Genomic DNA, 16,556 nt, shown 5'->3' on the forward strand with positions numbered 1-16,556 from the left:
GGGCAGGATCTTCTCATGAAATTTCAATTACCAACTTTGTCCTCCAAATGCCAAAATACTTTGTTGCTGTCCACTTACAAAGGAAGAAATGATCACTGTAAGAAAACTAGAGAAATCAGAGCTTGCACAGAAAGATTTAAATGTTTGTTTTTCCCACAACTGTTTGAGAAGAGAACAGTAGCAAAATAGCTGGAAGATGGTTTGATGAACCCTCTGCCAGGCACTTAGTAGTGAACTGCAGAATAGTCATGTAGAAGGAGAACTTTCCCTTTCCTTCTTGGTATTCTGGCTGTGTGTTCTAGCTTTGGCTAATTTTAAACATCCCTCCTTGACCTCCTATAAAAAAATTTCCAATTTCATTCTGAACTGTGAAGAGCGAGTGAGTTAGCAATAACGTAAAACAAAGATTTGATTCAGTTATAAACTTCTCTATTACCATTACTCAGATGTGTACCGTATATAACACATACATCTACATTTAATCATTTGGCTAACATAATTTATAAATCATTTTTGAATGTCATTCATTGATTTATTTTCTCCATTAGTTAACACCCATTTTTATAACTTACACACTTTTCCTGATTCCTACCATCTTTACTATGTAATTATGTATTCCATCATTTATTTAGGTGGTATGCCATGCCGTCACCACGAGAACTTGTGTCACCATCTGTTACACCAAGTGCCTGCCCAATGTTCCAAGTGCTTGCCACAAGACTGCACCAGTTGCAGAACTTACTGTCAGTGCCACTGTTCACCGAGACCTGGGAGGCTATAGCTTCAGAATTAAATCAGGTTCCTCAATTCACTTAATGGTATATTAGTATTGTTATCAGTGACTTATTTCTGTCCTGCTTATGCTTATATTTTGCATTATATTTTGCAGTTCATATATGAAGAAGTAATTCTGATGAACAGGTTTAATGAGGGTGGTGCAATCCAGTTGCAGTTTGACATGACTCAAAACCTTTTCCCACTGTTTGCACAATATACTAGTAAACCAGAGGCACATTTTGCAATGTGAGTATCTAAGTCTCTATAAAGTATCTGGTTTCAAAGAATGCATGGAGTTTAAGAATGTAAAAGCTGTTCTGAACAGATGTACTTGGCATTTTTCATGCAGAACCATAAACACTTTCATGTGGATTTGAAAAGAAATAATGATAACGTAAATGGTTTAAAACGTGGCTGAAATGTGAAATTAACTTAAAATTGATACGTTTAAATAATGAATTAGAAGAGTTACCCACAACACACAGACTAAAGAGACATACAAACCTTGATTAGCATATTGGAATGGCCCTACTGAAAGCACTAAAAAATAACAACAATTTTTATTTGATTTACCTCATTTCTCACCTTATTCATTTCATTGCATATACAATTAATGAAATGTATTGTGTAAGAAGTGAGAACAGGCAGTTTTAGTGCTCCAGGCACAAATAATGAGTACTCAAGAGGTTGATGTGTCGCTCGTACTAAGTAAAGGTTGATAGTTTTGTATTCCTAACTGTTTCATAATAAAACTAACAAACTACTATTTAGTTAGTTACAATTTTCTTTATGATGATGACTGGTGCCTGTACTTCTTAAACTGTGGTGGCTTTTCTCTATGATTTAGCTGGATGTCTTCTTTTTCTAGTTAATGTATCTCATGTAACTAGGAAACTCCAAACAACCTGCAGAAAATTTCAAAGAAAATTGTATTTTCTTCCTTAAGTATTCTCTAATTTCATATTAAATCAAATTTTTCTGTCTGTTTAGGACCAGTGCCCTTTCAGTTGTCAGAACCATTTATAAACACACATGTGAAATTAAAGAACTTATTACCAACTCGTCTAATTTTTGTGCCCAACCAAACAAAAATTAAAATAATTCATGTTAAGAACTAATATAGTGTGTTCCCTCAAAGTTTCTCAACACTGTAGTCATCATTTTAGTTCCTTGTTTCCTGGGCCGTCTATCTCCCAGCAGCCAGCTGTACACAATGCCCCAGTGAATGTTTCAGAATAACTGCAGTAATATCACAAACAGTCAAAAACACAAGAAACATTTTATCCTTCAGCTCACATAACTTATACATTTCTTGTAAGGGCATATAATCTCAGACTCAAAATCCCTTCCCCCCACCCTCACACAGACTACCTCTTCATACTGATTGTGAATTTACAAAACCTGTAGCCCTTAAAGAGTGTAATAAGTGTCATGTGAACCCATTGAGAGCAATGCAGTAGAGTGAGTAACAAAGAATAAATGAAGTACAGATAAATAATGATGAATGAACCAGTCAGTGTATAGATGTAATTTGCTATTGAAAAACAGTAACTTGTTTCAGATTCATTGGCCACAACATTTTTCTTTAATTTATGTATTTTTTTAATCACATATTCTTGTATTTACATTATGAAAAGAATATTCATTTTCCCCTTGCCTTCACACTGAGCTCCAGCGTGTCCAAAAATATGGAGTACAATAGAGAGGTTACAGCCTCATGGCACTGAAGCAAAGTGAACAATCCTCTGCCACGTTGTATTTAGTCAAAATAAAGGGACATGTAATAAGGTGATGACAAGGTAATGTGTAAAATATTGAGAAATTACTTTAAACAGTTAAGTGAAAACTGTTAAGCACCAGAAATGAAATTATCCCTGATTATAGTGAGCAAACACTTCATATACTTTCTCTCTCAGCAGTGCACATAACATACATACAGGTAAATAAAATGGCCACTGCAAAACTGTGGCAAACTGCAATCTTGACCATCCAGTTGCTGAACTAATGACTTCAACAGCTGCTTCTGTACATGGGCCATTTAGATACTACACTGAAGTGCCAGAGAAACTGGTATAGGCATGCATATGCAAATACAGAGACATGTAAACATGCAGAATACAGCACTGTGGTCGGCAATGCCTACATAAGATAAGAAGTGTCTGGCACAGTTGTTGGATTTAAGAGAGTTCGAATGTATTGTTATAGTCTGCACATGAGCGATGGGACACAGCACCTCTGAGGTAGGGATGAAGTGGGGATTTTCTCATATGACCGTTTCACGAGTGTACCATGAATATCAGGAATCTGATAAAACATCAACTCTCTGACGCTCTGGCATCACTGCAGCCGGAAAAAGATCCTGCAAGAACAGGACCAATGACAACTGAAGAGAAACATTCGACATGACATAAGTGCAACTCTTCCGCAAACTGCTGCAGATTTCAATGCAGGGCCACCAACGAGTGTCAGCATGTGAACCAATCAACGAAACATCATTGATATGGGACTTTGGATCTGAAGGCCCAGTTGTGTACTCTTGATTACTGCACGACACAAAGCTTTATGCCTTGCCTGGGTCCGTCAACACTGACATTCAACTGCTGATGACTGGAACTGTGTTGTCCTGTCAGATGAATCTTGTTTCATGTTGTATCAAGCGGATGGATGTGTACGGGTATGGAGACAGCCTCATGAATCCACTGACCCTGCATGTCAGCAGGGTATGCTCAAGCTGGTAGTTGCTCTGTAATAGTGTGGGCCATGTGCAGTTGGAGTGATAAGGGACCCCTGATACGTCTAGATGTGACTCTGACAGGGGACACTAAGCAACCTGTCTGATCACCTGCATCCATTCATGTCCATTGTACATTCCAATGGACTTGGGACATTCGAGCATGACAATGCAACACCCTACATGTCCAGAATTGCTACAGAGTGGCTCCAGGAACACTCTTCTGAGTTTAAACACTTCCGCTGGCCACCAACATGAACATTATTGAGCATATCTGGGATGCCTTGCAACATGCTGTTCACAAGAGGTATCAACATCCTTGTACTCTCATGGATTTATGGACAGACCTGCAGGATTCATGGTGTCAGTTACCTCCAGCACTACTTCAGACATTAGTCGAGTCCATGCCACATCATGTTGCGGCACTTCCGCATGCTCGCAGGGGCCATACACAATATTAGACAGGTGTACCAGTTTCTTTGGCTCTTCAGTGTACCTTCCAGCACTACTTCCTCTGAACAACACAAGTGGGAATTGTCTCTAGAGCATGTGCTGCACTCTCGCAATTCCCCTGACCTAAACCTCTGCTAACCTGTTCCCCACTGCCTCACATTATCTTTTTCCTTCTCTCTTCTGTCTATACCACTCCTGCATTCAGGTCCTGTGCAGCCTTCTCCCATCAATCTTCCTCCCTCCTTTGTCCTCATGTGGGCATCCTCCCCCCTCTCTCTCCCTTTTCCTCCTTTCTATCCCCTTCCCCCTCCCTCCCCCCTTTTTCCTGCTCTGTCCCTCTTTTCCCTCCTCTCTCTCTCTTTTTCCTCCTCCCTTTTTCCTCCTCCCTTCCTATTTTTCCACTCCTCTCCCTTTCTCTCTTCCCTCCCTGTCTCCTTCAGTATCACCACATTCCTCTCCTTTCTCCCCTCCCCTCCTCGTCTCTCTCATATGCTCTACACTGTGAACTCCTTTCATATTGGGTAGCAGCTGAGTCATCTGTCAAAAGACCTGCCTACCATTACCCCCACAACCTTCTAATTGTGTCGTGCCTCCTTCCATACCCCTCCCCATCTCCATCCTCCCATGCAAGTGCTTTAAATAATCAATCTCGCCATCCCACAGGAGTGTATATTTGTTGTCTGTGCGATTGTGTGCGTGAATGTGTGTACTTCTACTAGAAAAAGAGCAAAAGCTCGAAAGCTAGTATGTGTTCACTTTTCTATTACATGTTTCTGTGCACCATGCATCAGTCCACTACAGATGATTTGTTTCCTTTCCCTTATTTTACATATTTTCCCTTCCAAAAATTTCCATTGATGTTATATAGAAATAATGTAGTCAAAGACAATTAGTTGATGGCATTCACAAGGAGAAGACTTGATTTGGGAAATCCAGTCCAGGATCCATCTATTTATTTTATTTATTTATTTATTTCATGTTCCGTAGATCCAGTTTGTGACTCAATCACAAAGATATGGAACGTGTCAAATTGTACTGGTTTCAATTTAAACTTACAATAAATACAAGGGCAATTCAATGTCAAATTGTACATAGTTTACATAAGACATACTATAAATACAGTAATAGATACAATGTCAGCTAGATAACATAACAAGCATTTAACAGAAAACAAATAAAGGTTAAAGATAAGAGCACAAAGTTAAATCAGATATTAGACCTACAAGAGTAAATACAGGTACAGCCAATTTGCTGTTACAAAAAGTATGCTAATGCTCAAATGCACAATAAAATCAATTGAACTACTTCTAGACACATTAAGTTTAGTGATGGTATACATTTTCTTTCAGATATTCATCCACAGTATAAAAAGATTTCTCTGTCAGGTAATCTTTGAGAACTTGCTTAAATTTTGGCAGTTCTGTATGAACACATTTGATATGTAGTGGTAGAGCATTGAACAGCTTAATGCTGAAGTATTAAACTCCTTTTTGTACCAGAGTGAGACGTTTCATTTCGAAATGTAGATTGTTTTTGTTTCTGGTGTTACAGCCATGGAATTTACTGTTGTCGTGATAGATAGAATAATTTTTGCACACAAAGGTCAGCAAGGAAAAAATATACTGTGAGGCAGTTGTTAGGATACCTATCATCCGAAACAAGTGCCTGCAAGAATGTCTTTGATGGATCCCACACATTATTCTGATTGCTTTGTTTTTGGATGGTGAAAATTTTTTTTGCAAGTGGTTGGTTCCCCCAGAATATGATAGCATATGACATCAATGAGTGGAAGTAGTCAAAGTAGGCAACCTTAATGGTGTCAACTTCAGCCACTGAAGAAATTACCCATAATGCAAATGTTGCCGAGCTAAGTTTTTTACATAGATGAAGAAGGTGAACTGACCAATTACATTTGCTGTCTATGTAAGCACCCAGGAATTTTGTATCTTCAACTTTCTGTATTGGTTGATCTCTACATTTTATGCATTTTATGTTAATTTCATCGAGATTACTTTGTGGTGTATGGAACCTCGTATAATGAGTTTTATCTGCATTGAGTGAGAGACCATTTGAGGAGAACCAATTTAAGATGTCATTAAAAACAGTACTTGTAGTTTGTTCAAGATCATGATCTATCAAATCGTCAATTGAATTGTGGTATCATCAGCAAACAGGGTAAATTTGCTGTTTGTCTCAGAACAAAGAGGAAGATCATTAATAAAGATGAGGAAAAGCAGTGGACTCAAAACGGAGCCTTGATGTGTTATATAACTTTTCCTATACAAAATTTATATCAAATTAAAAAAGTAGGAGATACATGTTGTAAAAGAATACAGAGCTCAGAAATAATCATTTTAGAAACAGTTTACTTCCATTATTACTGTATTGTGTGGTGACATCTATTTGGAATAAGTGCCAAAAATTAACTTGTGCAAATATGTATTCTCTCACTTTCAAAAAGTGATTGCACAAAAGAGTTACAGAATGACTAAATGAAGCATGGTGGCAGTACAGAGTTTTTATGTGAAAGAGAGAATTTTCATTTCATTACCACATAAAAACAAGATTTGACTTATTGCTTTTATTGAGAATTTGAGTTTTTAGAGATAAATTGTGAATTAAGTAAAAGCATTTGAGAAAATCTCGTTTTTAACAAAAATTATAATATCATGTCCTTCTCATTTTTTTCAACTTCATCCTGTGTTATTGTCAAAAGCTAAATTTAAGGAGTCTCTCTTTTCATTAGAATCTTACAGTGTCTCATATTGACTGAAGATCTGTGGATTGATGTATATGCATTCTGAATAGTTGTTCTTTAAAATGAAATTATGTTAGAATGTATTGTATCTCTTCATCAGTAATTCAACTTTAACATAATTACTATTGTTATAGAGTAAAGGAAGCGTGCCTTCTGCTGAATCTACCCAGAGCATCTGCACATCAGCTCCATAGCATATTGGCAAAGGTGTGTGAGGATGTTGATCATGAAGACTTTGTAGGTGGACGATCACAATCACTGCTGGAGGCTGGTATCCAGCACTTAACACCTGAAAGAGCTTTACAGGTTTTGAGTTTACGCATTGATGTCCGCCAACTGCCTTAATGTGAGACTCTCACTTTAAACAAATATGAAAATGGTACCCTTCTGCCACTTGTAGTCTTAAGACAATAACAGTGGTACCATGTATTTATAATGTCTGCTAATAATTTTGCTGAAAAAAAGGAAAGAAAAATCATAATATTATCTTGTCATTATCTGCGAAGAACAATTTGGTATCCCTTTCTCTTCCCCCCACCCCCTCCCCCCTGCCTCGATTCCTCCATTTCTATCCCTTTGTCATTTATTGTCCTTACTTATATCTACAAACTTAAGAGTAGAGTCTCTTTTAGTGACTAGGCAATAATTTTTGAATTTGACATCATCAGCTTTACAACCAAACTTTTAGAGTGAACACCACAAATTGAAACTGAAAAAAGGTTTTTTTTTCTGTCACAAGCAGATACCATATAAAGTGTTATACATGATCAACAGTTTCTCAGATATCAGTAATAAATTTTTAAAAAATGATTATACATGAGAAGAAAAAATGCATATGGAGAAAAGTGTATTTCATGATATTTTTCTACACTGACCGCCTACTTAGCTGGGTGGTAATGTGCTCACCTCCCATGCAAGAGGGTCCATGTTCGATTCCTAGCCAAGTTGGAGATTTTCTCTGCTCAGGGACTGGGTGTTGTGCTGTCTTCATCATCATTTCATCCTCATCACCAGCATACATGTTGCCCAATGTGGCATCAACTGAAATAAGACTTGCACTTTGCGGCTGAACTTCCTCGGATGGGGTCTCCCGAACAATGATGCCATACACTTGTTTCATTTCATTTCATTCCATTCTACACTGGAAAGAGCTATTACCGTTTAGTCACTGTGGTTCCTATCAGCCCAGGAAACTGACTTTTCTAATTGTATGCCACAGGGAGAAAGTTGAGAAAATAATTATGGAAAGCAAGTGAAAAACATTCGTAGTGTTATGATTATAACTGGTATTATATGTGGATCTATTTGATATATTGTCTATTACAAAGTGTATATTCAATAATTATGGAAGAACTGTCACAAGTTTTAAAGCATATAAAGTGCAGAAAATTTACCACATGTGACTTCTGCACCTTTATAATGAATTTTACTTATTTACTTATTCCTCGGCTCTACAGCTCTTGAGGAGCCTTGCCCTGCATATCACAATATCTTGCCATTCTATCTGGTCCATAGCTTTCCATCTCCATCCTCTGACACCCAGCTTTGTTAAGTCTTCTTCAATGCTTTGTCATGTCTTTTTCATTTCCGTCCACCCATCTCTTTGTGGGATGTCCCTTCCGTCGTCTGCCTCCAGCCTTGCCATCAAAATTCGTCATACATGTTTTATCTTCCTCCATTCTGACTACATGTCCTGCCCACTGCAGTCTTCTTATTTTAATGGTAAAGACAATGTCAGATACTTCAAAAAGTTGTTATAATTCTGCATTCGCACAGATGCGCCAACCTTCTTGATCTTATATTGGGCTGTACGTCTTACGCAAAACCTCTCTCTCCCAAATGCTAAGGATCCTTTCCTCATTTACACTCATGGTCCATGTCTTGGCACCATACATAATAACTGCTCTTATAATTGTTTTGTAAATGAGGATTTTAGATTTTTGTAACAGAGGTGTACTCCTAAGCGTGGGTATTGTGGCTAAGTAGCATCCATTGCCTGCTGCTATTCTAGCTTTCACCTCGCTGCTGATGTCTCTGTGATAGTTGATCTGATGTACTTGAAGTCTCTCACCCTTTCAAACTCCTTGTTGGCTATCCTGAGATTTGATGGTTTCAGTGGTTAGTCATTGCCATATACTTGATCTGTTTGACATTGACTACCAGGCCAAGTTGCCTTGTACCTCTCTCCAGTTATTGATGGGCATCAGACAGCACAGCAGTGTTTCATGCAAGTAATGCCACATTGTCTGCATAGCCCAGCTACTGCAGTGAACAATTAAAAATGGTTCCTCCTCTATCTGACTTATGACTTTTTCTAGACAGAGGTTGAATAGCAGTGAGGGGATATTGACACTCTGTCTCAGTCCTTTCTTCACTTCCACTTCTCTGGAGATTTCACCCTGTATTTTTACTTTACAGTTGGTTTCACTAATGGTCTTCATAGTAAGTTTAACAAGCTTCTTAGGTATTACAGCCTCTTCCATCACATTTCGCAATCCCACTCTTGAGATGCTATCATAGGCTTGTTTAAAATCAATATGTTTATTTGATGTTCACAACATTTTTCAAGTAGTATGTGTAATGTGAATATTTGGTCAGTTGTTGACCTATTTCTTCTAAAGCCACTCTGATAGCGTCCAAATCTCTCTTCCACATCTGTAAGCCTCATAGTTAGGATCTTGGGGAACACTTTATATGTAGTATTTAGCAGGTAGATTCCCAAGTAATTCTGGCAGTTTAAGTTATCTCCTTTTTTTATGTATGGAGCACATAATAGCTAGTTTCCACTCCCTTGGCATGCTCTCCTCCAGCCAGATGGTCAGTATTACATTATGTATTGCAGTCCATAGTGCTTCTCCACCACTTTTGAGAAGTTCTGCCTGAACCTGAACTTCTCCAGGTGCCTTATTATTTCTTAAAGTCTTAATGGCTTGTATCACTTCCTCCAGTGTGGGTTCTGGTGTTAAGACCTCTGGTCCATAACAAGCTATTTCCACCAGTTCTTCTAATTCTAATCCTTCTACTTCAGGTTTCAGTAAAACCTGGAAGTATTCTGCCCATCTGTCATGTATTTTATTACTCAACACCATCAAATCCCCTTGTTTACTTTTACATATATTTGTTCTGGCCTGAAACCCGGCCTTTTCCTTCTTTAATCTTTTGGGACATTTCACTTACTTGCTTCTCTTCTCCTAGCTGTTCAATTTCTTACATTTTTTTTCCTTTTCTAGTGCTCTCTTCTTCTGTCTGCAAACCCTCTTAGCTACACGGTGCTTCTCATTATATTCATTCAGATTTGCTCTAGTTGCTCTCTGAAATAATTTCATTCATGCTATGTTACACTTCTCAGTTCTTCTCATACATTCTTCATGAAACCAATCTGCCTTCCTTTGAGCCCATACATGTCCCAAAACCTCTGCAGCTGCCTTGAGTATTGCAATTTTGCATTGTTTCCATATTATTTCTATATGTTCATTTGATATTTCAGTATCGTTCTTAATCCCTTCTTCTATTTTCATCTCATATTCTCTCCGTACTTCTTCTAACTTAATTTTCTTAATGTCAAAATTCTGCTGTTTGTGGCCTTTTTGTTTACTCAATAGTGAGATCCTTTGCCTGTCCTTAATTCTCACTAGATGATGGTCTGAATTGCAGTCAGCTCTACGTTGGCTCCTAACATCCATTATATCCAATCCATGCCTCCAATCAATCAATATATGGTTTATCTGATTTCTAGTTTGCCCATCTGATGACAGCCATGTTTCTGTGTGTATCCTTTTTGCTTGGAAAATGTGTACTGTCGACAGTCACGTTTTTACTTATAGCAAAATTTCACTGTCATTTGTTTAGATTAGATTTACTTTCATTCAAATTGATCCATAGTGAGGAGGTCCTCCAGGATGTAGAACATGTCAGATGATTTGATGTTTCATGGAAACTGTGTTTTCCTATTGTTGACTGATAAGCCTCCTCTTTTCATATTTTTGCATTCAAGTCTCCTGTTAAGATCTTAATGTCATGTTTGGGAGCTTGTTCATACAACTGCTCTACCTTGCTATAAAACTCATCCTTCTGTTGTTCATCTGCCTACTCTGTGAGTGCATGTACATTTATAATTGTTTGGTTGAAAATTTTTCCTCTGAATCTTAATGTGGACATCCGTTCATTGATTGGTTCGAAGCGCATCATAGCATGTTTCAGTCTTTTAGCGACCACAAAAGCTTTACCGAATGTATTTGCCCTCCTGCCACTATAGAAGATAGTGAAATTTCCTTAGTCCACTATATCACTTCCCTTCCATGTAATTTCCTGGAGAGCCAAGAGCCAATACCATAGCTGTTTACTTGCATTAGCAGCTGGCGTAGGGCTCCAGCTTGGTATAGGCTCCGCACATTCCATGTTTCTATGTACATACCTTTTATCTGTTTTTTGTTTGCTGGGATCATCATCAAAATATCTGTTGAGCTTATTCCTTTGTTACAACAAGTGATTTTTACAGGGGCAGATTGTTAATCTTCTGCTCAACCATTTGAAGGGTTGCCCCTTACAACTTGCCAGGTAGCTGGCTCCATTTTCAGGGGAACATTCTTAGCCTCTGTAGAGCCCTCTACTGACTGCAAGGCAGCAGTTGATGGATGGGGGCTCCTCTGCCTTTCTCCCATGCCATTGGCTCTCATACTTGCTGGTTTTGGTCTGTCCCTGGTATTTTATTTCCCTGGACCCCCCATACTGGATAACGTTCCCCCTCTGCCACTTGGGGAGGTGCCTGATGGGAGACCATCAACCCCACACAGGAAAACAATGGATGTGGAGAAAAGTGTATTTCATGATTTTTTCTACACTGGAAACAGCAATTTCAGTTTATTCACTGTGGTTGCTAGCTATCAGTCCAGGAAATCAACTTTTCTGCTTGTATGCCACAGTGATAAAGTTGAGAAAATAATTGTAGAAGGTAAGTGAAAAACATTTGTAGTGATATGATTATAGCTGGTATTATTCGTGGGTCTATTTGATATATTGTTTATTACAATGTGCCATTGATTTAAATGTGTATGTTCAATAATTATGGAAGAACTGTCACAAATTTTAAACCATCTGAAGTGCAGAAAAGCTACCACTTGTGACTTCTGCAACTCTATAATGAATGTTACTAAAGATATAATCCCAGAAGAATGAGAAACTGTCTAAGCAATATATTTGCTCAAAAAGGAAGATCAAAGTTAGTGTGAAAAGCGAAGAGGAACAAACCTAATTAATGAAGTGTATAAATTTTACGTCAAGAATGTTGATAAGAAACTTAAGTTAATAGCTTACATAATTTTATCAGACAAAATAATGGTTGTTCAAATTGGCAATCCTTTGCAGAAAACATTAAACTGAAACATACTCTAAAAAGACAGAGGGAGCTCAACTTGGAGACTTGTTTAGCTTTTATTTAGTCTGAAAGGCTTTTGACTCAATGGACAGCAAAAAGCTATGGTGTGTAATGAAAGAAAGAGGTGTTCCAAAGCATCTGACAGTGCCTGTGATTAACCAGAATTCATGCACTTAGACACCGCAGCACAATTCCCTACACTTTAACATTACAAAATATCTGTAACAAATTTTGTCCCATGAATATTTTCTGTAGAAAATTGATGTCAGAAGAAGGCAATTTGGCTGCATTGTAAGCATATGGCCAACAAGTATCGTCATTAAAGAAACTGTTGCTGATACAATTCCGAATGGGTTAAAGTAACTTCTGAGATAATGGAAAAGTTCTCCCTATAGTTGGCAGTGGCTAAAATGTCATATACCCTTTAGATTTCCTGTTTGCACATTATGCAACAGGTGACTTGGAAAAGCATATAGTAGAACTGTTTTACAATCAGAAAACCATTAATGTTACAAGGATCGACCCTTGGCCACTGCTTGCCACCTAAACTGCGTCCAAGTTCCCTTAAAGTCAACTTGAGGGTATTGTACTGGAAAATTAATCTGAGTTGATGCAGGAGCTGATCTGCCAGTTAACTCTTTGTGTATGGTTGAGCTTTTGCTTGGGAATGGAGAATTAAGTAGCTTTTACTTGGGAATGGAGAATTAGATAAAGCACAATGTTTTATACGGTGTAGTTTGTCCTAAGTATGGGAAATTGATGGTAGCTGGGTTTTGCCTGTCAGCACTGATAACTTTAGTTCTGAAGAGGTGAAGCTATCATAAGGTACTGTGGTAGCCAGCTTAGAACTACTGGATGAAGATGAATTACATAGGCATTTCATGCCCATCTCCGCAATGCCCAGGCAGTCTGTAAGTTTAACTGCACTGAGGAGGAAAGTATCACATCTAAAGTTACAGGATAAGAAGAACATGGAGAGACTATTAGAAGATGATGCTGAGTTATTTGATCCTCCTGGTGAGTTTATAGATCAACAAATTCAAGAAAAGAGTAATAGCTCTGGTCTGCAGTCATTGTCATGGTACGAAAGACATCATCAGATGGCAGTAAAACATTTAGTTTTTGTTCTATCATTATTTAAACCAGAAATCTATCACAGATGCTTGCCCTCTACCTATTAACAGAGGCATTAGATAATCTAGGCTAGAACTGTTATTACTGTGTATCTATGAAGGGGGTACCATCAGTTAGAGACTGCACCTAAAGATTGTCCGAAAACAGCATTCTCACCTCTGTGTGGTCAATATCAATATCATCATGTGCCTTTTGGACTCATAAATCTGCCAGAAGCTTGCAAATGCCTGTTTGATTGCGTATTGGCATGATTAAAACCAAAACAATTTATGGCCTATGCATGTTATTGTGTTCTCCAAGGATATGTAGGAACATATAATGCACTTATGTGAAGTCTTGTCCATTTATGTGCAACACGGCTAACACTCAGCTGGAAAAATGTCATTTCATTTTGCAAGAAGTCTGTTAATTAGGCCATATTATCAGCCAGAACAGTGTATGCACTGACTTGTGATGCCATCAAAAATTTTCCAACACCCACAATAGAAAAGGAATTGCAGTCATATAAACCTAGCTAATTTTTATAGAAAAAGCATTCCAAAATTTGCTGAAATAGCAAGAACCCTCACTCAATTACTGGAAAAAGGATAAAGTTCCAATTGTTTCAAGAATTCAAAACAGCATTTGTAAAACTAAAAGATTTATTGATCTCTAGTCCAGTTGTCAACAGAAGCAATTTATACTGTCATGTGATGCTAGCAGCGTTGCCTTTGGGTGCATTTTAAGCCAGCAAGTAGACAGACAAGAACATTCAATAGCATGTGCATCGAGACAACGTAGTAAAGCAGAAACAAATTATTTGACTACTGAGAAAGAACTGCTAACACCAATATATGGAATAACTTATTTGTGTGGGCAACACTTCAAAGTAATAACTGATCATGTGACATTGAAATGGTTATTAAGACTTAAATATTCAATGAGTTCTTTAACTAGATGGGCATTACAACTGAGTGCATTCGATTTTGCAGTAGTACATCAACCACGCAAATCACACAGAAAGCCGACAGTGTACCTCGGAATGTATCAGGGTAGACATGGAAGAATGGAGAAAAACACAAAGCACTGACCCGGACTGTCAGCAGCTTGCTAGGCAGCCCCAGTTCAACATAGAAGGTGGAGTGCTGTAAAGGAAGACAAAATGTGTGTTACACATTGTGGTACCAGCAAAATTTTGAAACGAGGTGTTGAGGCTGACTCATGATTCAATTCCATACAGACACAGTGGTCATAGAGCCACAGAATGCAGAACTGGGCAAAATTACTGATTATTGGTGGATTACACACACACACACACACACACACACACACACAGAGAGAGAGAGAGAGAGAGAGAGAGAGAGAGAGAGAGAGAGAGAGAGAGAGAGAGATTGGGGGGGGGGGGGGGAGATGTTGGTCGTTACATGAAATATTTTGTCCCTTGACCTATAAAGGACAGAACTCAGTCATGATAAACTATTTCATTAGATTTGCATGGATATACTCAGATCATTTGCTCAAACACAAGCAGGAAACCATTATGTGCTAATGCTAATTGATCATTTTTCACATTTCCTGTCCATGATAGCAGTATCTAACCACTAGGCAGAAATAGTGCCACAAACAATGCTTAACTAATGGATACTGAAATTTGAAACACCTGAGACAATGGTAATGACCTAAAAAAACAGCAAAGTATGCAAAAATTTACGACAAAAAAATAAAATATGACTTAGTATAAGTTTTTTTAAAAACATTCTTGTTGATTTGTTGTATACCATGTAATATAAAATTCACTTCTGAACAAACTGTGAGTGTGATGCTTACATTTTGCAGTGCTTGAATCTAACTAGCACTTATTTTTGAAATGTCTGCATGTGTCGGAAAAAACATGAAGTACAGTGCAAACAATAACACTGATCCAAACAATATAACAATGTTTTTACTATTGCACACAACTCATTTAAAGTGTTCCAAATTAGTTAACACATCCTGTCAGTTTCAGCAGAATGTGCATTTTCAGGTTTTCAATTTTCAAAAATCTGCTATTGTTACTGAGGATAGTTTTGTACCTATAAAAGCTCCTCTCCGCATCATAGGATTCCGCAGGAGCATATCTGAAGTTGGTGAGGTCACTGTGGGCCAGCTTTGGTTCATTGTCTTTGTATGTTGTGGCATTCTCAGCAAGACTGTCACTAATTTTGTACACTGGAGACTATCCAAGACTCTGCTGGATAACACTTTGCAGTCTGTTGTTCACTTTGTCAGCCACATGATCATGACCTTGATCCAACACACTATGATCATCTTGTACAATATCCAGGGTGTCATACAGTTAAGTACCAGCAGCTTCCAGTCGTGTGATGCCTTTGGTTACCACTGAAAAGTTGGCATTGATTGTGTGCAAAGTTTCCAGACGAGGCATCCACAAAGACCTCTTTTACAGTTTTGACAGCACTCGATTTATCACTATCGAGCTGACTATAGATTATCTTCATTGTGGTGTTGTTAGTGAGTAATATGCACCAGCATTAAGCCAAGAACCCCATTGCATAAGAACAGGCTGAGGGTGAAGGAGCAGTGAAGGTGTGTTCCTCGAATTTCTATACCTGTAGTGGAGCTTTCACATTTTCTTGTCACAGGAAATTACATTTGTCTTCATCTGGGAGTAGCACCTCTTCTGCAACTCTGTAACACATGTGCACAGCAAGTGACATATACAATACTGGGGTAGAGAATCTGAAGCCCTTTTGCTGCTTTAGCCATGTATGAAGTGCCATCTATTATTAGCATCAAAGCATTGTCTTTGTTCACACCATCTAGCCACAATAGCTTCATAGAGTTGTCAAATAAAATGACAGTTGTCAAGTTGTTTCCTCTTTCAAGAGCTTCACGTGTTAGGAGGAACATTTCTCCCGCCCTGTCATCTCTTAGAATGCTAACAATAACATTTGCAACATAATGACTACCCACACGAGGAACATTTCTCCAGGCCTGTAAACTCTTTGAACACTAACAATAACATTTGGAAAATAATGCCTACCCACATCCGTGGTTTCATCTATGGACACCCAGACATTTTGGTTAGTGATACTAACTCACATTTTGTTGAGCCCCTCCTCATAGCAAATGGATAATTAGTTCTTTTACAGTGCAGATTCATCTTGAACTAAACATGTTGCATTCTCCCCTAAAAACTGTCTGAAGCATGGATTCTTCAGTTTCACCAATCGGATTTTGCAAGACATCATGATCTCGTACAAGTCCTTGAAGAATGATTGCACAGTTGAAGAGAGATCTGCCTGCTCAAATAACAGCATTTGTCTCCTGTCATTTTCAACACTTCTCTT

General features: G+C 38.1%; 1 protein-coding gene across 1 annotated transcript in view; it reads left to right on the forward strand.

The window, feature by feature from the left end:
- Positions 1-7,200, forward strand: part of LOC124595227 (RAD50-interacting protein 1) — a 120,634-nt gene extending 113,434 nt beyond the window's left edge. The window contains exons 10-12 of the mRNA XM_047133882.1: positions 633-798; positions 890-1,023; positions 6,854-7,200. Of these exons, the coding sequence (XP_046989838.1) occupies positions 633-798; positions 890-1,023; positions 6,854-7,064 (511 nt within the window). The 3' untranslated portion in view covers positions 7,065-7,200. The remainder of the gene's footprint in view (positions 1-632; positions 799-889; positions 1,024-6,853) is intronic.
- The last annotated feature ends 9,356 nt before the right edge of the window (positions 7,201-16,556 follow it).

This window comes from Schistocerca americana, chromosome 2, assembly GCF_021461395.2.
Source record: "Schistocerca americana isolate TAMUIC-IGC-003095 chromosome 2, iqSchAmer2.1, whole genome shotgun sequence".
Classification (NCBI taxonomy): domain Eukaryota; kingdom Metazoa; phylum Arthropoda; class Insecta; order Orthoptera; family Acrididae; genus Schistocerca; species Schistocerca americana.